The sequence below is a fragment of the Carassius carassius genome, chromosome 44 (genome assembly GCF_963082965.1).
Source record: "Carassius carassius chromosome 44, fCarCar2.1, whole genome shotgun sequence".
Lineage (NCBI taxonomy): Eukaryota > Metazoa > Chordata > Actinopteri > Cypriniformes > Cyprinidae > Carassius > Carassius carassius.
In genome coordinates, this window is record NC_081798.1 from 5,448,376 (window position 1) to 5,470,575 (window position 22,200).

The following is a 22,200-nucleotide window of genomic DNA, read 5'->3' on the forward strand; positions in this document are numbered from 1 at the left end:
AAAAAAAGAAAAGGTATATAACTGTGTAGTGCACTCACAGTTGTGTGAGCTTGGGCAGCTCCAGGCCTTTGACAGGAAGCTGGGTCAATCGGTTCCGGCTCAATCTGAGGATCTGCAGACTCCCGGCGAGGTTCTTAAATGCCCCGAACTCCAGATGAACAATCTTATTACTGCTCAGGTGCCTACAGAAATTAAATATCCCGCTTCAGATTGTGAAAGAACACAGTATTACCTGAAAACACAGATGTTCACAGTTCTATCTATTTAAAAGAGAGAACAAAGGGTTTCTCACAGGTCCTTGATTTGTAACCCCGGAGGGAAGCAGCGCTCTCTCAGCTCCGTGATGTCATTATTACTCAGATCTAGAGTCTCCAGAGCAGTGAAGTTCTGCAGCAGGCTCCCCTCCAGTCTGCGGATTTTATTATGGTGCCTAGAAGGAAGAAAAAAATAAAAGAGCATATCATCTATTACACTAACCCTATACACAGCTGTATAAACCTTCAAGGAGTGTTTAATACGTTTTCACTTGACTCTCTGGACAGATTTCAGACTAATCTATTGTTTAATGTCTACACGGATCGTGCAAACAAATTGAACATCCTGACAAAGACTAAGACTACAGATCTGATTTTAAGGGTTACAATTCTTAAGGCACATTATTGCAGTGTTTTTCAGTTTATTAGTGCATAGGCAACTATGCGAAACCATATGCTGACCCACATATCTGCGCTGATAGGCGGGTGGCTGCTCTAACCACATGAGGCTCTTTCGGAGAGAATGTGTCAATAGGGCTTTGAAGCCCATTGGAGGCTTGTTTCCACACACGCCTTCAGAAGTGCCAAGTGACTGTGGCTTGATACGGTAACTTGATTTGTCAACACACACATGCAGACGCACAAACACATACAAGCCTGGAATCCCAAACAAAAACCCTGCTATGGTGACAAATATCAGTCAGATGAAAGATTCATCTAAACCTGTTTATGTCTGTTTCTGTACGCATAGCTTTGGATGCAACAGAAGAGATTAAAATAAAATACTTTCATTCTATTCCGGTTTACAGTGAAACGACGGCTATATGCCACTTAATTAAAAAAAAAATTCTTCACAAAATAACAAGTTTCATCTAGTTTTTAGTGCAATTTTTTTTTTGCAAAATTAGTTTCGCTTAGTCACACAAAAGAGTAACAAATCATGCAAACAACTTCTTTTTTTCCCCCAAATGTTACAAAACCTGCATTTAATTTGGATTGGATTGTAAATGGACTGACACTTTTGTTTGCGAACATATCACAATTTCCACACCGGACTTGGTTTGAGATTCAACAATTAGTGTTGTTCGCAGATCTTTTGTTTTCTTGTAAGTTTAGTCACATCAGACTTGGACAGTTCTTAACCAAGTAAAGACCAATCAAATCTTGCCTTCATTTTTTCTCATGGGTTCCGAAATCGCTTTGGATTTCTGTCCTTTCCCTTTTTTTCTTTGCTTCTATTTCTCTTCAGAGTTGAGGCATGAGAAAGCAGCTGACTTAAGAATCACACTTGTTTTTGCCGGCCACAGAAGGAATGGCGAGGTCAAGGCTCTCCACATCTGGAATTTGTTTTGGGGTAATTTCAGAGTAAGCCATTCCTGCACTGGAGAATCGGACAGTACTAAAGAAACAAATCCGAAAATCTCCGTCTAATAAACTTACTATTAAATAAGACATAGTAGGCATAAGGAAATAACGCCGCATTAGATGAAAGCTTAATGTATAAGCTTTGGGGTAAATACCGCAGGATTTGAATATGGTTCATACAATACAACAGTATACAGCAATGTACCCTGGTATTACTATTTGGTAATACCTATTATTTGGTAGACTGGTTCATGAACTTCCAATTCCAATATTCACCATAAAAGGTATTCGTATAGAGTTCCTCAAAAATAGATCCTCAAAAAGAGATCTTTAGAAACATCCTCCATTGAGGCCCGCTAGTCACACCTATCAGTCCAGCACCTGCACTATGATAAATGCTATCGAAACCCTACTAAGTCTAGGCAGACAGGCAAATACAGCAAAGACGAGTCCGTGCTTGAACAACAAAGCCTCCTTATTCGGATTCCCGATTCTGCGTAAATCCCACAGTAAACACATGGTCCGTAGAGACCGAGAGGGGATTTCTGCTCTGGTTGTCTTCTGGCAGGTGTTCTGTGGGAGCCTGAGAGACCAGTGAGGCCTTTCCCAGTGAAGATGACACGCAGATGCTCCCTGGGTTGACTGTCTAACTGGAATTCTGGGTGGGAATTGTGAGAAGAGGGGAAAAGAACAAGGAATGGAAGGACGGAAGAAAGAGTGAGGGAGAACAACAGAAGGAAAGAGAAGAGGAGGGAGAACCCCCACTGTCCCACCTGAATAAACAGACAGAGTGCTCACCACCCTACAGGATGTTCCTGTGACTAACTGAGCACTGAGACTCCACTGAGTAGCAGGTCAGCAGCTGGTGACCTTTAACAGGCAAAAAAACATGCTGACGTTAGCAAGAGAAACGGCCCAAACTCATGCATCGGCCATCCCAGGCCTAAATCCACAAAAAAAGTTTTAAAGTGGTCCTACTTGGATCTGGATCAGATCTGGATCTGCTCAGATATAGGATCTGGCTTACTAAATCAGGGTTACAGCAGATCCTAAAACAGAGCCAATGCCAAAACGATACTCTACAAATAGTTTACAAAGACTTTGCTTGCGGTTGAGTTGTTTTTCTTATGCTTGTTAGGGATAAACAGATGCTATAGCTGGGTTCCAGACCAGTGTCAGAATCAGTTGTTGTTGTGGTGAGAGAGCGTGGGAGCTGAATATTTTAGCTGGTTAATCCAACTAAAGCACTTTAGGCAGCACTGATTGGCTTATCTGCTTGATGAACTCCAAAGTAAGGGGATGAAATGGTGGAGGTGGTTTGGGAAGGCCGTTCAGAGCTCTCAAAGATTAAATCAGGTAGTGAAATTATGGTTTGGGATGGTCTTTACAAAGTCTTGCACAACCATAACATTAGCCAGGGAAGCTAATTGGTTATTTGTGGTTCCATAAAGCAGCAACAATTACGGTCCTATGATTTCCGTGATGCGGAAGACACCGACAGAATTGCGGAATCGAGTCATAAAAATTTAATTTTGCTGTGTAACAAAGAATGGCACGAAACTTGCCAAATTTTGGATGAATAAGTAGGTCAGTACACTTAAATTAAATCATGATATGGACTAGTGCCTGCGAATGTTAAGCCACAAAAATACTATTTAAATAAGAATCCTGCATGTTCTGCGTGTCTGTGTGTGAATGAATTATTTACCAGAATTTAAATAAAAAAATTCAATTAAAAAATATATAGTAATAGTATTTTTTATGTAAAAAATAATAATAATTATTATTATTATATGAATAAAATAAAACTGAATTTGAGAAAAAAAGACATTTCATAGGGCCTTAAAATTTTAATTTTTGTTATACATTTTATAAAGTGATGTTAAACTGTGGAAGTTTCATGATTTCAATTAACTGGACATGCTTTATGATTAATTATTTTATTAAACCATTAAAAAAAACTGAAACGTAAAAAATACAGAATTCAGAAAAATAAAAACAGAAAAAGCTAAATTTCATAGGGCCCTAAACAATCATTTAAGTGCTATTGCTAACTTTTTGCCAACTTTATATTTCAGAATATTACTCTTGGCGACAAAAATAAAAAATTTTAATATGTCAGTGATTTTATTGTGCTTTTTATTTGGCTTAAACATCTTCATAAAAAGATATATTTAACTACTTAAATTCATTTTTCTTTCCATTTTCTTTTGTCTTAAACACTCAATCTAATAAGCATTAATGGGTATTTTAGTAGAACGGAAACACTGGTTTCTTTAAAAATAAAAAATGCCAGATTTAAAAATTGTCAAACATATGAAAATAATAAGATATAATATCAAGATTTTTTAACAAACTGTTTAACACAAAAATAAATGTGATGAGGTCTCCAAATAAACCCCCAGCCCTACCATACAACTAGCCAGTGTAACATTTGTCAAACACTCCCCAACAGCTGACAAACATAATGCACTAGAACTATATTTCAATGTCCATTTGTATTAAATTGCTTGCATTGCCACAGCAATAAAGAGTGAAACCATATGCCGCACAGCACACTGTGACAATATGACTGTCAACAGTCAAAGGAAATGATTAAAATCAGTAGAATGGTGACACTTCACCAGAGAGAGAGAGGGGAAAAGAGAGCTGCTGTTTAAATGTCATACTCTCTTCTGATGAAACGGAGCATTGAGGAGTTCAATGCCGGTGACAGACGCTGCAGTATTTTAGTGCTGGCTCTATGGCCATATCACAGAGAGCTGCTGTCCGACAGCATTCCAGCTGGTGAACTCAGAGGGGAGGAATTCTGTGAGCCGAGCGACGTTCCAAACAAGAGCCATGAGCAGGAGTAGGGTCAGGTGTTCCTCACAGGTGGAAACTGAGACCTTTCGCTCTTTCTGTTCCTAACCCTTCATCTGCCTGTATCAGTAACCACCCATCTCGCCCACTTCCGACTAACCCCTCCCCCATTATCTCTCGCTCTCTTTTTTTTTTTTTTATACAGTAAACCACTTGATTGACAGCTACAGCTGGGCGTTCTACTGCATTCAGCTGTGCAGCTCAAAAAAGATGAGCCCTTCTCGATTTGCGACGACCCTCCATAGCGACAGGCCTCGAACCAAGGCCAAAAAAAGAAGCACTCTTCCATTTGGACCTAAATTCCCTGATCATCACCCCTCATTCCAACCTTTCCCGATACCCTCCAAGCACAGCTCGGCATGGTCGTATCAAATGTTAGAATCCTGTGAAGTGAACTAAACAGTCATCAGGGTTTTCATCATTTCTGGGAGACGCTGATTAACTGTAAATCAATGAGGTCACACCATGACAGCACAACTGCCCGCTATAAAGACACAGATCGCTTTACCGCTCAAATGAACGACACATTTGGTAGTGGAGAGATATGTTACAGATGGGAACATGATCCATGCAGAAGACAGATTACTGCTGGGCTATCAGTCGTGTGAAGGAGATACTGGTGCTCTGAAACAGGGATCTATAGATTGAACATGAACGAGTCTACAGTAAAGCATTATTTAAAGTAACAGTAATGTAAAGGTGAAGCTGTATTTTTTGATACTTTGATTCAAATATTACTGCTTCTAAATTCCTAATTTTAAAGTTCTGTTTGGTGATGTATTTCTCCTTTAATATTAAAGTACAAACCTGCCATTCAGTACTGATATTTGCAGCTTGAGCTGTCTTACTAAAATGCTGTGAAAACTCACAAACCATAACTGTGTACCAGGATGCCGAGAAAGGAATGGACTAAACCGCCAACAAGCAAACACATACACGTGATTACTCCAAAAAAGGCAGTAATTCTCCAGGGTAAGGCAATCCCACCAGTTTCACAGCCAGCAACACTAAACGTCGTCTTCTAAAAGAGGGAATTTTTAGGTGTGCACTTTGCTATCTGACTGACCACAAAACCACATAAAAATAAACAAGTAGCAAATGGAAATGCACTAGTTGACATGCTAATACTGAAATGTTCCCTGGAGAAAAAAATGACTGCCCACACCATGAAAACAATAATTTGTGTCAAGTACAGAAAGTACAGCATCCGTCATCACAGAGCACACAATGAAGTTTCACTTACAAGTAGAGTGTAACGACTGTTGCTGCTGCGTCTCCAAATGAAGGGATGGAGGTCAGCTCATTGTGGTCAAGCCTCCTGTCAAGCAAAAAACAGAACAAAATCCAGGTTACACATAGCTTAATATAATTATAACATTTCTTATAATTTATTATAATACATTAAATTAGTACTGCCAAACGATTAATCGCATCCAAAATAAAAGTTTTCGTTTACATAATATGGGTGTGTACTGTGTACATTTATTATGTATATATAAATATACACACATACAGTATATATTTCAAAAATATTTACATGTATATATTTATATTCATATAATTGATATAATATATAAATATATTTAACATATAAACATTTTTCCAAAATATATACATACACGTGTGTGTATTTATATATAATCAATATACACATTACACAAACATATGTTATGTAATCAAAAACATTTATTTCGGATGTGATTAATCGCGACAGCACTACAATAAATATAATATATAGATAGCTAGATAGATATATCTTACTGATGTCATAATTGTATTTAATGTATTTTGCAGTTAATATATTAATAAAATAAATGATATATATAAAATATATATATATATATATTTAGCAAAACAGATTGAATTTATATTTATTATAGATGGATGGGTCCTAATGACAAAGACCATCAAAACATCAAGAGTGAGAGAAAGAGAGAGAGAGAGAGAGAGAAAGGGAAAGTAGTCCCGTCTGGCTAAGGGCCAGACACAGTCCCTCGATGTATTAAATATTTACAGCGCAGGTTAGTGGCTGGTGTCGGGTGATGATGGAAGGTGCTTATAATAGCAAACCTCTTTATTCCCGATCTCCGCCACTTTCAGGACAATAGCCACTAGCAAAAGTGCTTAAATATCCAATAGCACTGACAGCACGCTTTAAAATGTTTTATGACCGATTGTGGCTAATGGCTGTAATTAATGTTATTACACCATTTAATGTACTTCATTCAATTGCCTCTCTCTATGGGGCTTTAGCTGTGGGAATGTTTTCTAGCCAAGTATAGAAGTGGTTTTACACGTAACATTAACCCGCACTTCTACTCTGAAACAGACAGGTTTTTATACTGGTCTTCTTAAGCTGGATTTGAACTGAATGAAGCCGAATTAAGATCAATATAAAGACACCATTGTCCTAAAAAACAAACACTGGCCTTGTGAAGGCCAACAACACCCCAGAACATTCTGTTACAGCCCTAAAAAAGTTAGTAGCATTCTAATTGACTTTATTAATCAGGGACAGATTTACAGCTGATGCTGGGCAGATATACAGGAGGTTTGGACTGGGGACATGGGGCTGTTCTACTCACACTTCTCTCAGGTTGGGCAGATTGGAGAGGATGTCCATATCGACTGCTGCCAGCTTGTTGTGGCTCAGATTTCTGAGTGAACAGAGAAAGGGAGGGGGGAGAGAGAGATTTATTAAAACACTTTATTCAGACGCTCATAACAGTCGACAAACCACTCTTTCAGTAAAAAGCGTCGACGTGAAAACGATCGCATTTCTCTCATGAGCAGACCCATTCAAGCACCCTAAATCTCTCGCCTCACTATATCTACAGCGCCAGCAGCAGCTTTCAACTACACACCGGATAATCTATCAGTCCGGTTCATCAGTGAAACGTGTTGTATCGACACTTATGGCCCATAAATCAGGACCATCAACAGCCTCCTTTAGTGGGACGTCATCTTCATTTCAGCGCGGTTCAGACAAGCTTCAGACTGGGCTTGGCAGAGCTCTGGCCTCCTGCTCTCCCTGCTGAAATGTCAGAGATTGACGGCGCTGTGATCTATAGAGCTCCTGTCAGCTCTGTGGTTTCCTCCTTCGCTCCTCAGCTACTGCATGCTCAGATTTTCTTTTTGGATTGACCGCACCATCTAATCTGCATTATTTATAGCAATAGTAATTGGTTTAAAATGGGTTTAATGTTAACTGATTTGGTATTTTGTAGGAGCACTTGGCAGTTTTTTTTTTATTTTTTATAATTTTTAGACATGAAAATGATGCAAGTATGATGGATTTGAACCGTTTTTTTCCACCTCAAAATAAACACCAAGACTCAACAAGTCTGGGGCACATACTACCAGGCCATAACTCTGACTTCAACCTTTTTAAACATTCACACACTACCATTTAAATGTTTGGGGACAGTGAGTTCATTTAATGTTTTTTTTTTTTTCCATGTCTCTTATACTCACCAATATTTAATTCTAAAGCACAGCACACCACAAAATCAGACTTCAGCACCTCTTTTTATCTTCAATGTCACATGATCCATCAGAAATCATTCTAATATGATTTGTTGCGCACAAAACTTTAAAACCGTGATACATTCTCTTACGTAAGGATTTGTATTTTATTTATTAATTTTTTTTATGAGAAAAAAAACATTTTCCATATATATATATATATATATATATATATATATATTTAAAGACTAATAAAATAATAAATATAATCAAGTATTTTTTTAAATGAATATGCTAGGTTAAATGTATATGGTGTAAACAAATATTCAGGGCTAAATGTTTCAGCAAAAATATATACTTGTTTGTATACATTTATGTTTTTGGATCAATCCAGGTTAAACAGTTGGTCGATTGTAAGTCTATGGGACAATGATCACAGTGTAATAGGAAGTGTCCAACTGTAAAATTGGTTTAGAATGTTGCTGGTTCCTGCAAAGTATTGACTTTCGGATTATCTTCAACTCCCTGACTAACAGATTCAATGGCACACCCATCAAGTTCCACTTAGCAGTGTTAAATGATTTAATCGGCAGCTCATCTGCACTTGTAAAGAAACAACTGGATGGCTGTTCTTCCGTCTGCTGAGTCGATTTTGACAGGTTTGTGGGGCTACAGCTGGTTGTAAAGAAGCACAATTACCTAACACACTATATAATGTGTCTGTTTCTCACCCTGAGCTGTCAAGTGCAGACTGTGAAGCTGTATGTATACAAACTTGAGAAAGAACAGACATGGGCTATATTCACGATGGCTGTATACCTTCTCAAACTGGGATTGTATATAGAAAAAGGCATGAAAAAAAAAGAAAAATGTTTGCTAATCACACTCTTAGTAGCTCAATGTGTCCCTATTCAAGCGGTAAAGTTAAATAAACTAGAACAATTTAGTACTTTATTTGGTTAAGTTGAACAGCCAAAACTGTCACAATGCTTCTGTGGCTCGGCGGAGATAATAACACAGGGTGAGCTGCCCTCAAGGCATTCGTCTGACAGCGGTGAACACAGCAAAATTGTAGTCCTATAACATTAGGCAATTACCTAATTATACCAAAGCAAATTAAAAAATAACAGGCTTTGAGAGGCTCGCCAGGGGGCATGAATACTGCCGAGAAAATCATATACGTCATGTAGAATGCTAGTTGCTAATCTGCTTTAGCTGTTTCCAACCTGCAAATTGTTGAGAGTGAGAGCAACGAAACTGACAATCTCATTCTTCACACACCCATTACTGACTAAGTCTCATATTAGTTTCCACTACAGAATTTTAAGGGCTGAAAAAAGGAGACCAAATACTGGGTTAAGCCATTTCACAATTATCTGGACTAAGATATAATGTGTTTTCCAACAGCTCTGTCAGACATGTGGGTGGAGCTAATAAAGTGGCGGGAAGTGATACAAGACATTTCAATGTTTTACTGTTAAACAGCCAATCAGACAAAACGCTCAGATCACCTCAGTCTTCATGGGGACCTTGTGATGTTTGGAGAACTGACCTATGCCTTACCAACCAAAAGGGAAATGAGAGTGTTTATATAATCTCCGTGTTTAATTCTCAGTGGCTTCACTTTGTTTAAGCCGTTTTATCTTATCAGATAACACTAACTTTCACACCTTCAGGCTGACCTTTGGGGCGTAAATCACATGGTCGTTGTAACCGTACAGCAGGCTTAACTAACGTTCTGGTTTTCAGTCAGGCTGGTTTAAATGTCTTTAAGAATGAGGCCAAATATTATGCCCAAAATTGGAGTTGTGTGGCTTTTAGTCCATGTCTGTTAACTTTTTTTTGGCACAAAAGTTTAGTGTACAAAAATACACTTTTTTTTCCCATGTAAAAACAATAATATACTTGAAATAAATGTAATTTATCCCTGTGATGGCCATTACTCCAGTCTTCAGTATCAAATGATGTTGAAAACAGTTGTTAATGTTTTTGTGCAAATCATAAATTTTTCATGATTCTTTGAATATTATTAAGTTCAAGTTCAAGAATATAAGCCTACTGATGTTTCCAACCCCATCTTCCTGTCTGAACACAAAGATGTCAAAATAACCGAAACATCAAGTTGTATCATGGGAACTTTTATGATTTCACTTACTAGGTTCGAATGTTTCAGCATTAAAAAAATTAAAAATAAAAATTGCTTCCTAATACAGAAAAAATGCTTAAATTCAGATATATAATAAAACAATAGATTTTAATATAATATTGAAAAGGAACATTTAAGTCTGACAAAGAAAATTAAAATCCATATTAATGATAAAGCTGTATGATTTATAGTATTTATTATTAAAGTGCTTTATATTCTATTTTATATTATTTCTATATTATTGTGTATCAAGGCTAGAAATATTGCCAGAAATCTGGAGAAATGTATGATAAAAGTAGCATAAGCCAACTAATTAAACAAGACTGTAAGCGTAAAGCAGACTCAGACGATATGATCATGTTTCTATTCTCAAACTATTTGTTTCATGTCTATTAAGATTCAAACCATGAACAAACCCAATGGTCTTTACTCTGAACTAAGGGAACATCTCTTCTCTTCCTCAGAGAGTCCTGTAGGCCAACTGGCCAACTTAAAGGAAACCAGAAACACTTTTTTTGGATTGTTAAGAAACTAGTCAGCGCAGTTGAAATTCCCTTTAAGGAAAGATGAGTACAATATGCTTTTCCAGCTCTAATAATGTTATATTCAAGAATTATCCAATCATCCTCCATCTGCTCAGCTCACTTCAATTTCAGTGAGAACACAGCGCTTACACACTACATGCTATGCAACCATTTTATAGCCATGACAATAATGACTTCTAACCTAACCGCACTAGTACAGGCTCGTAAATTCAACTTCAACTCTAACAGCCATTGATGTCTATTTTTCTTGTTTCCATTAGGCGAGCGGCCAACAGCTTCCTATGCCAGGAAACCAAGGGTGCGAGCACATTCACACCTAACAAAGGTCAAAGTCATTTAGGAAATGACCGGGGGTGGGGGGTTAAATAAATTCCCAATAACATACTGAATTATTATTTTTTATTTTTATTTTAGGACAGAATGATAATACTTTCTCAAATATGGTCACATTGATTTGAGTGTAAACAACATGGACCTGTTGATATGTCGACACCAAACTGAGCTCTGACATGCTGACTCAATAAGGTATTGGAAATAACATTATATTTGAAGTTATGGCCTGTTATATTAACAATATAAATGACTCTTATGTCAGTTTTTCCCTCAAGGGCTATATTTTGAGTAGAACGGCAAGGAGACAAATTTTATCTATCTATCTTTATCGCTGATAAGCTGCGTGTGAACTTCGATCTTTGGAAGTGTGAAATGATGTCAATGATGGAGCTTTATGATGTAGCTGGAAGATAGAAGCGGCTTTAATGTACCCTGTTTCAGCGGGCCATAAAATATAGTCAAAGAATAACTCCTCTGTCACAGCAAAGACAGAAGCAAACGGCCAGACGGACAGACACTTGCTTCACCAAAAGCCCACAGCTTGAGCTCCTTTCTTTCTGTTTCCTGCCATAAAGCCCATTTACAGCCCGGCAACACCACTGATAGTGAAGCCAGGAGCGTTTCCCGACAGTCCAAACAAAGCAGAGAAAAGGGAGCGAGAGTATCGAATCTAGAGTCAAGATCATGAGATAAAGATCATCAGGAAGTCAACATTACACGGTGGGAGAGAACGATAATAAATATGAGAAAACCAAACAAACAAAAGAAATCAGAGTAACATGAAGCTTAATTCCAAGATGAACTAGACACATTTTAAAGAAAGTAGATGACAGAGAAATTGTCCCCATGAAGACAATAAGAATAGGGTCTCTTTTTGCCTTAAGGCTGATTTATACTTCTGCGTCGTTGGCTTTAGGCTGAGTCAGTACCAGAACCACAGATGCCAGGCAAAAGTCCAACATGCTCACACTTGATTATATACATTTGTTTCGACTGATAATTTTTAATCTTATAATGAAAACCCAGGGAGTGAAAATACATCCTGCATAGTTACAGAGCAGCTCGTGACAGATTGTCCAAGAAAACTTCAAAGTGAACAGAACAAGTGATTGTTAGATTACAGAGTTTCCCTGCATATGGTTTATTATCTTAACAGAATGGAAAACTCTGGACTAATTGCACCACTAGTTTTGCCGGAAACATCAGAGTGGTCAACTTCATCACTATATTCATCATATACTGTGTAAAGCATATATCAAATTTTATTTTGTTTATCTGTGTGACCAGCAGTCAAGTTTACATATGTAATTCATCATCCAAATAGAAAAGAAATAAATAAAAATAGTATTATATGCACATTACATACACTCAATCGTGACCAAATATATCAGTATTATTATTATATTTAGTCTATAAGGATTTAATATTTATACAATTAGTATTATATTGTACATTTATTATTATTGTTAATATAAACCTGGGTTAACTAAAAATAAACAAAAGAAAAAAAAAATGGATTAAAACTTCTTTAATTTCAGCTAGTTGCCAAGGGCACACACTTCATTGAATTTAGTTTATCTTGATGATCTAAAATAAACATTTATAAAAACTATATGGACATATGAAATAATAAAAATAAAAATGACAAAAATATACAACATAACATTAACTAAAATGAATTTATTAGTAGTAGTAGTAGTAGTAGTAGTAGTATAAGACAGCAGCAGCGCCATTAAACATGGGAAAGGTGTGTTAATAAATTTGATTCATGGATACTGATCAGCTCAAAAAAATGGAGAAAAGAAAACAAAAACATAAGCAGAAGTTGTGAATTTGCTTTAATGTTCCTGATTGAAAAAAAAAAAAACTGCTGATCAACAGAATATGCATATCAACCTATACGCCTGCACATTATGGTTTAATGCCATAAAACTTCTGGAAACTACATAGTATGGGGTTAAGGGATAGTTTGTCAGTAACGCTTTCACAGAATGTTAAATGGTGAGTTTAGTCTCCAGACCAAATGTGCTGGGGGTGCTCTATAAGGCATGTTACTCTCCAATTCTCTCACCCCTCCCCTTTCTTTCACTCTTTTTTATGTCTTTTCCCGATCTCTAAACTCTTACCAGATGTACAGAATTCATAGATGAGTCATCCATCACTTTGTAGACACTTAAACAAAGGAGGGGAGAGAAGGAGGTGCTCAAATGTGTCTCAACAAAGAAGAGAATCTGGAATATACTTTTGGAATTTCAATTCTGGTACTAGTGTGGCTGCCATTCCCCTAACCGAGACATAACAACACTCGTCTACATCTAAACTAGTCCAGAAAACAAAAAACAGCATTTCTCAAGGTATTCCCTTCGTCAACTCACCATTAAATCGCAAGTTTCGTGTTTTATGTGCATTAACAGCCTGGAAAAGATCTGGGCATAAATCAGTGGATAAAATGTCCTTGGATGCATGGAAACTCCACAAGAGCAGTGCTAACAGAAGGTGCGGTTAACCTCTGTGCCATGCAGGCCAAGCTAAACACAGCAAGGTACAACTTTAACTCACAATATGATAACACAAGCAAACTCCGCTCCACGCTACTGCACACACCTGGAGCAAACCAGTTCAGCTTTTACGTGTTACACGTTATGCTGTCAAAAATCTAGAATGCAAGTTGCTGTTCTTGAGCGTGACCCAATTCAACAGCAACGGGATTAATAAAGCATACTGCTCAGTAGGGCTGGGACAACGCGTCGAGGTCATCGATGACGTCGACGCAAAAAATACGTCGACGCAAAATATGCGCATCGATTCGTCGACCTGTTTTTATTTCTCTAAAAAACGTTTGCAAAACGTTTACCTTATGTGCGCTGAATATACGTGATGGCCGGATCAACATTCTGTCCAACGTTATATAACCAATCCAGGGGTTTTTCTGCATTGATCTTTTTTTTTGGCGGGTGTCAAAGCCTTATTTGATCGGTGAGTGACAGTGACAGAGCACGTACGAGACCCTTGTGCAAAATCAAAATCATTAAACACGATAGAAAAAGGGCGAAACACCAAAGTTTCACGCGCAGTTTCACTCACAGTCTTCAAACTACACGAGCGCTCTCTCTCTCTCTTCCCCCACCCCTCGTGAATATTAACCAAAATCATTAGACACGATAGAAAAAGGGCGGAATGCCAAAGTTTCACGTGGAGAAATCAGAGATTTTTTTTTTCTCCATGACAGGCTGCTGGCTCCCACTGTTAAATTTTTTATTTTTATTTTGGAAAAGCACTCTCTCTATTAGCTTAAAGCCCTAAAGTTTACATTGGTTACTGTATTCTTTCAATTGCTCTAAACAAGTATTTTGGGTGAACTTTTTTATTGAATGCTAGACATCAAGTTGTTGTTATTTTCATCTGAAAGAAGAACTTTTTTCAGTAAGCTAGGCCCTATGTGTTCAGTAAGCTTGTTTCAGTAAGCTATGTGTTTTCAAGGCTTCAAGGTTTTATTGAATGCTATGCTCTATACAAGTGCAAAGTAATGCATTCTTAGTCAGTCTTTTATTTTGTAATTTTAAGAGCAATAAACATATATTGCAATGTTAAGGAATTCATGTTTTTTTTCATTCAGATATGTAAATCAACATGTATAAATTGTTAGTAGTCAATTAATGGGGAGATAATCGAAATCGAATCGGCCCGAAAAATTAATCGTTAGATTAATCGATGAATCGAAAAAATAATCGCTAGATTAATCGTTTAAAAAAATAATCGTTTATCCCAGCCCTACTGCTCAGATAACGAAATGAACAAGCATCAAAACGAGTTTGACTGCTAATGACATACTCCTGACTGGTTTCCACACCTTGAAAGAATAAACAATGGGGCGAAGAAGCAGATCAAGATCAGGGGCGTTTCCTCCGAGGAGGCAAGGGAGGCAGTGTCTCCTCAATAAATTGGATGACAAAAAAATCAATATTACAAACATAAAATCACAAATATTACTAAGTAAATATGGCACTAAAAGTGTAAAATAAGTCACCCGTTTCTATGTAGTTACACTGTTCAACAACGACACCAGCAGGTAAAGTTACAACAGAGACCCCTTACAGTGCCGTGACCTTTCTGGGTTGTAATTGAGAATGAATGGGGGACAATCACATGAGAGGAGGCAATGTCTCCATCATGCTATAATTGAATATGATCGGTTATGATATAATGTGATTGGTTCATGCGATAAATCCCGCCTCTTATTTTCTTGCAAGCTCTTGGCCTGAATTAAGAAAATGAAGGCGTTCTTGACTAGTCCTAAATATAAAGGAAGTAAACAACTCTCTTGCTTACATACCAGTACTTTGTGTCACGTCAAAATAAAACTTGAAATAGTCTGAAAACGTGATGACTGTCAGTTTTTAGTGAGCATTCGGCGTGATGGAATTTAAAAAAAGATATATCTTTGTGTCTGTGGCAGTGTTTACCGAGCTTTTATGATGATGACCTCAAATAAGTTGACTATTAAAAAGAACAGCTGTACATCAGTGTCATTTAATGTGATAACTAACATGAACAAACAAACATTACAGTATTTATTAATCTTTGTTTACATTAGTTAATACAAATACTGTTGTTCATTGTTAGTTTGTTAGTTCACAGTGCATAAACTAATGTTAACAAACACAACTTTGAATATTAATAGTGCATTAGTAAATGTTGAAATTAATATTAAAATTAATAATTAATATTAAATAATTAAATAATATCATTTAATAATAATAATATTAAATAATTAATATTAGTCCTTAGCCATCTTCAAGAATCGGCTTAAAACCCATCTCTTCCATCTTTATTTGACTATCTAACTTTAGCATTCACTATTCTAATGCTATTCTTAAAAAAAAAAAATCTAACTACCTTTTTAAACTTTTTGTATTATATTTTCTTTTCATTTATTATGCAATTATGTGTGTGTGTGTGTGTGTGTTATATATATATATATAACTGAGACTTGTTATAGCACTTATATATCATTGCTCTTTTTGTTGTTTTTGATTGCTTCCACTGTCCTCATTTGTAAGTTGCTTAGTTCATGTTAACTAAAGTAGTTAACTTATGAAACATCATTGTAAATATTGTTCAAATTGTTACTGCCTTTAGTTATTTTGGAATACATATAAAAATACATAAAAACACTATGAAATGTATAATTAGTATTACAAATATTACATAAAATAAACAATTATATTAATAAAATACAAAACTGAATTATATTTGTTCTCCTGTTTTATATAATATTTAACCAGGAAAATGTGACAACATTAAATGTAACAGGAACATATATACATATAAAACTATATATATACCTGCCTCCTCATTTTAAAACACCACGACACGTCATTGATCAAAATCTAGAAATTTTGTCGATGGAGAGCAATGGACCCTAACATTGAACTAACTCTTGTAGCCTGGCCAAAGAAGCACCACACCCTTAACTTTCAGGTTTGCACAGCAGCTCCACAACAGGTGACAGGGACCGTGAAGAAAAGACCATCCCCCACAATGCATATAAAAAACACATCGCACCCTCTGAGAGTAGTGAGAAAAATCTGTGGGCTGTTTACTAAGCCTAAAGGGTGACCAAACTACACTAACACATGTGGCAACCCAGGCTGCACATACAAACCAACCACCACCCCCTCTGCTTACAATCAAGAGGGCCACCAAAGGGACGTTGAAGTTTACTTTAAGAAGTAAGGGAGTGTTCACACTTATGTTTGGTTCGCTGTCATCTGAACCCTGGTGTGCACCAAACATGTGGTCTGAGACCGCTACAAAGTCTCGGTCCTCTTCCAAACAAACTCTGGTGAATGAAACATGAACGCAACATGGACCAAATTGTTTTAAACGAACCAAAAACAGAAAGTAATGACAAGATGTGACACTATGCTACATGATTTGATGACACGTAATGAGCGGTGTATCCAAAACAAAATGAGCAGAGGGCAAACGTGGAGCAACGATGAGATAAAGTGCATTTTATGAGCACCTAGTGAGTTTGCAGGTGGTGAAAATAAACTATATGTACACGCAACAATGAGCACGCTTAGTCCAGCAGACAGCATTAAGTGTGTTTGACTTAAAGTGGCACTGAGTAGACAAGTCGGTTAATGGGTGCTTTGATATCATACAGTCGCAACGTCACTTTAAGTCAAACAAACCTTTTATTTGGGATGTTCGGGAAGTTCCATCACAAAATATACGTCATTCAAATCGACCAATCAGGTTGTGAACGTATTACCATGCCTTTCGGCATATTTAGGTTTGCTGTCAATAATGCCAATGTGAAAGCTAAGTGGACCAGGACCAAATGTATCATTTTCCATTTTGGTCCGGACTAAATGAACCAAACAAACTGAACTACAAATGTGAACACACACTAAGATTCATACAGCTTGTTACATCAAGCCATCACCTCGGTCTTCACAGCACTCTGAATAAACAGACAAAATCAAATAGCTATTTAATAAAAAACGGATCTCATTTATCCAGAATTTTAAAGGGTCAGTCCTGATGAATGCAAGACGCCAAAGACAAGCATACATTTCCATAATCAAAACTAAAATTGCTTAATTTTCCTATACTTCAGATGGATCTGACGCAGGAAATATTTTTAAAAAGAAAATTTTAATTCACAAGGAATTCAGACAAATTTGCAGATGGAGTTTGGAGGACTGTGTCGTGCATCAGTGAAGCCAATAAGATTACTCACTACATTCATCAGTTAATTCAACGTCTCCTCCGCACTCAGGTTCAAAAATGAAAATTGTCATCATTTACTCGCCCTCACATATTTCCAAAGCTATATGACTTACTTTCATCTGTGAAACATAAAATAAGATATTATGAGAAATGTCTCTGTGTCCATAAAATGCAAGTCAATGGACACCAAAACTGTTTGGTTACCAACATTCTTAAACATACTTCTGCAAAAGAGCAAACCATTTTTGGGTGAACTACTCCTTTGACCCTCACCATGAATAACTCCATCAGTCTTTATCTTAAGTGTCTTAAAGCTCATATCTCAATGTTAACTTAAATCCACAAAGGACCATGTGCGAGCTGACGATGCCAACACCTCGCTGTTTCCTACTCGCCATCAAGGTCTCTGCAAGCCATGGGGGAACCATTAAATGAAAGAAAGAAAAAATGGGCAGTATGGAGAAACTATTTGGACAACTGGAAGGAATTAAGGCATGATTTTACACTCAGGCCATGTCCACAGGGTTTTTCCAACCAAAGCTTTTTCTACTCTTGATTGATATATTGGAGACGGACAACCCAAAAAATATCTCTGGCCTATAACTTTAAAATCCAGCTCCTGTTGGATCTGTCAACATGAAAGCAGACGATAAAGGGACATTAAGATGCTGGAACATGCCTTTTAGTTCATGGAAATGCTAAAACGCGACTTGACGTTCCTTGGGCGAGTTTGTGCGGAGTGGTTACGCAAGCAACAGGTTTAGATGTCACAAGCACTAGCGCTTTGACTGCTTGGCGATTGCCAGAGAAGCATATCAAAGTGCTGAACATGAATAGCGACAAGTGAATAGGGATAGTTCTAGGGATTAATGAGAATAAATAATCAGCATTATAATAGACCACAGTTGCCTTAAGCTTTTTAGAGACAAAGAGCCACTGGTTAAGAACAAGGAGCCAGTTGTTTTGAGTTAATGCTGTTGCTGTCAATGAGGTTTGAATATTAAAAACCGTCACGCTTTAAAGACCATATATAAGGAAAGTCAGAAGGAAATATATATCAACTGTTGGGCGGTTGTACCCAATCAATAAAAGCACTGTCAAAGCTTTTTAACCGCTTCTAATACTAGTTTGAAACAAGACACTTTAAAGTATTTAATATACCAATTTGACAGTGTGATATGGAATAAATCAATTATTTATTGGCACTTCATGATTAATCTGTGTAAAACATGGCCCCTATGTTCCTGCATTTGAATTTGATTGGTAGCTAGAAACACAGTCGACATGAAAATGATTTACTTTCTTAATACACATTCCCGATCTTATTGTTAATGATTTTTTTCTACTTTACTTTTTCGCTGATGTAAACACACCCTATATTTCAACCACCTGTCATACAGAGACCACTTTTCACCATCCAATCCAATAAGCAAGTCTAATCTCCCAGATTTGACTGAATACCCTGAAATACATCACATTAGCTTCCCACTAAAATGACGATATGCATTTAAATGGTATAGTCAAGGGCCACAGACTAAAGCACTCAGGCAGACCAGGTCAAATTACTCAGCAGTAGGTTAGACAGTCCTTGAGGCAGAACACCAACAGAGAGAGTGTAATGAATGTTTCACGGTCCTATCATACAAAGAACGATTATGTCAGCCACCCTCGGTTACAACTAATAAGCTTCTCGTCTTTAAAAAGTTATCTCTGGGTTTGTGTCTTTATATATTTCAAATAAAGCCCGACGAAGACCCAAACGACCAGGTCTGACTAAAATTTGGTGAATCGGGTGATATAAAATGCACAAAAGACAGCTCATGTCTTCAGTTGACACTTCAGTGTTGAAACTCGTGCGTGATAACCATCTTTTAAACCTGACGAGAAGAGTGAGGGAGCTGCTTTTGTGAAATCAACAGACAAAACAGGTATCTTTGCAGCGATGAAACATGCAGTAAAGGTGTTGAAGATAATACTGGGCAGTAAAATTGTTCCCTTTGAAAATGATGATTGTGATCTTGAAGACACGGGCAGATAACACCATAGAAAGTTTGTCTAGGCCACAAAGATACATTATATTAACACCACCGACCTAATGCCCAAAAATACTTTGTCTATAACACTGATGTCATGTTTGAGGAGAAATGTTAAGAAAATACGGTTATTAAAATGGCTTTATACTTTTTGTGTGTGATGTTTGTGTGTTTTTAATCTTAAAAAATAGCCTATATCTAGGAGTTTATAAAATGTCAGATGACTATAAAAATAACAAATGCAACTGTTCTCAGTTTTTACTACGAGAGACTAACTAGATCTACCATCTCAGTATAGGGCACTTATAAAGAAAATAACCAATTTTAAGTCATAATCTATAAACCAGACCTAATATAATGACAAAACTGCATTATTATGGCCAGAGTTTAGAAAAAGTCCTGTAGAAAAGGGTGAAGGTGAGAGCCCGTCAGAGCTGTAGAATAAGGTTAAATAAAATGTAAAATAGGTTTCAATATACATTTCAATGTTTCAATATAAAATAAACTCTGAATGAAATAATAAAGAGATTTTTTTAATTATTATGAGCTTCGTCCTTTGTCTTTTAGCACTGTAGTCAAACAATATTAATAAATATGGGATTTTAAGGACCAAAATTACCTTCCGGCAAATAAACAAGTGATTATGATCATTGTTTCATTTCTTGGACTTATATCAGCAGGCTCCCTTAAACTTTCTGTCAGATTTTCCAAACTTATGAGAGTAACTAGCATGTCATAACCCAGCAGGTCGATTCAGGCCTGAGACTACTTAAAACCAATACCCTTTCATGAATTTAATGGAAAGAGAAACTTTTGTCAGTAATTTTAAATAAGTGTAAATCATTATATAGGACATGCCACTTGTTATTCAGTGACTTTTGAGTCATTTTCTTCCCTGGACAATTTTAGTTAAGAGTGTTAAAGAACTTGAAGCATGTTATTTTGAAGAGAATAATGTTTTAAACGTATAGTTTTGTGTACTCACAGATGCACAGTGCTCTTAGGCAAGTCTTGAGGGACATCAGTAATGTCTAAATGACTGCAGTCAGTCGTATCAAGCGTACACGTACAGTTTTGAGGACACGGTGCGCTATAATTAATTAACAGTCCCAGTGTCAAAAGCCAATAAAACACATGATATGAAAGTGATCCCATCTGTCCCAGCCACGCCGCCATTTTGTATCCAGTTGTCTCAGCGCTTAACGACTGATCTCTCTCATCCACAGACGGACAGCTCGAACCTATTGGGTTTCTCAGAGTCCGAGTAATTCGCCTTCATTAAGTTGTTTGTTTACCCAACGGTAATATCAAATTATACTGCGTTGTTTTTGGGCAATGCATTAGTCCTGCACTTGAAAAAGGTCCACAGTAAAATCTTAACTCCGCTGCTCCACCACGTACGTCAAGTAAATCAAAGGTGAATCACAACTTGTCCAGAAGCCAAAACTAAATGCAGTTGTCCTTAAAAGGTTGAAAAGGGGGTCTGGATGGGAGATGGACAGGCGCTTTGTTTTGGCAAGAGAGATCCACTGGATCAAATGTAGTTTGAAGAGTTTAAATCGTCAGCGGCTTTTCTGAAGTTTTTATAATGTGATGATCCCAAGTCATTCGTGATTATGAAGAGTAAAAACATAGTAGATCGTGTCCATTAACTCCATACGAGCGTGCTGAAAACAAACCTGATCTCCGGCGCTTTAAAGAAACTTTTCCTTTTGGGAAAACCGCACTCCTAAAAAAAAAAGTTTGATGCTCTCGTTACTTCACGGACTTGATATAAAGTTTCCGAACGGAGAAGGCAGGCGTTTGGATCACATTAATGAATAATAATAAACCACTTTTAAGCAAACAATTCCAGTAAAGCCGTCCGACTGTTGTGAACTTTCCGGCTCGCGTTTCTTCCTTCTCTCTCTCTTTCTCCCTCTCTCTCTCTCCAGCAGCCCTGAGCGCGGTTTAAAGGAACTGGGAAGCTTTTATCTTGATCTCGTAGTACGGTCCGAAAACTCCGATAATTCCCTAATTCACCTCGTACTTCTGACCGTTTCGACCGCTTGTTTTTACCCCTCCCGGACTTTACTTTCTTTTTATCCAGACGTTCTTTCGTCCCACGTTGGATACATCGGGAGTGATAAAGATTCCGTCGATTTGCCTTCCGATTGGTGCTCGGAGAATGATTGACGGGCCAAACTCTGGATCTTACTGGCTGCTTTGGAGCGCCCAGGCGCTACGATTTTGGACGTTCCAGGGCTCAGCTGTCAGTCAAATCGCGTTAGCCCCGCCCATCTTTCCCACCCAGAGTGCGAAACTTCACCGCCTCTATTCACGTCTTAAAGGGACAATGTTCAGGGCATTATTATTTGATTAATAATATAATATAATATAATATAATATAATATAATATAATATAATATAATATAATATAATATAATATAATATAATATAATATAATATAATATAAT

The 22,200-nt window shown here is 37.1% G+C and overlaps 1 protein-coding gene across 1 annotated transcript in view; it reads right to left on the reverse strand.

Annotated features, from left to right (window-relative positions):
• Window positions 1–21,933, reverse strand: part of LOC132126773 (leucine-rich repeats and immunoglobulin-like domains protein 1) — a 36,939-nt gene extending 15,006 nt beyond the window's left edge. The window contains exons 1-5 of the mRNA XM_059538259.1: window positions 20,730–21,933; window positions 7,067–7,138; window positions 5,725–5,799; window positions 293–430; window positions 39–182 (exon numbers count right to left, since the gene is read on the reverse strand). Coding sequence (XP_059394242.1) covers window positions 39–182; window positions 293–430; window positions 5,725–5,799; window positions 7,067–7,138; window positions 20,730–20,920 — 620 coding nt within the window. The 5' untranslated portion in view covers window positions 20,921–21,933. The remainder of the gene's footprint in view (window positions 1–38; window positions 183–292; window positions 431–5,724; window positions 5,800–7,066; window positions 7,139–20,729) is intronic.
• Window positions 21,934–22,200: the final 267 nt, after the last annotated feature.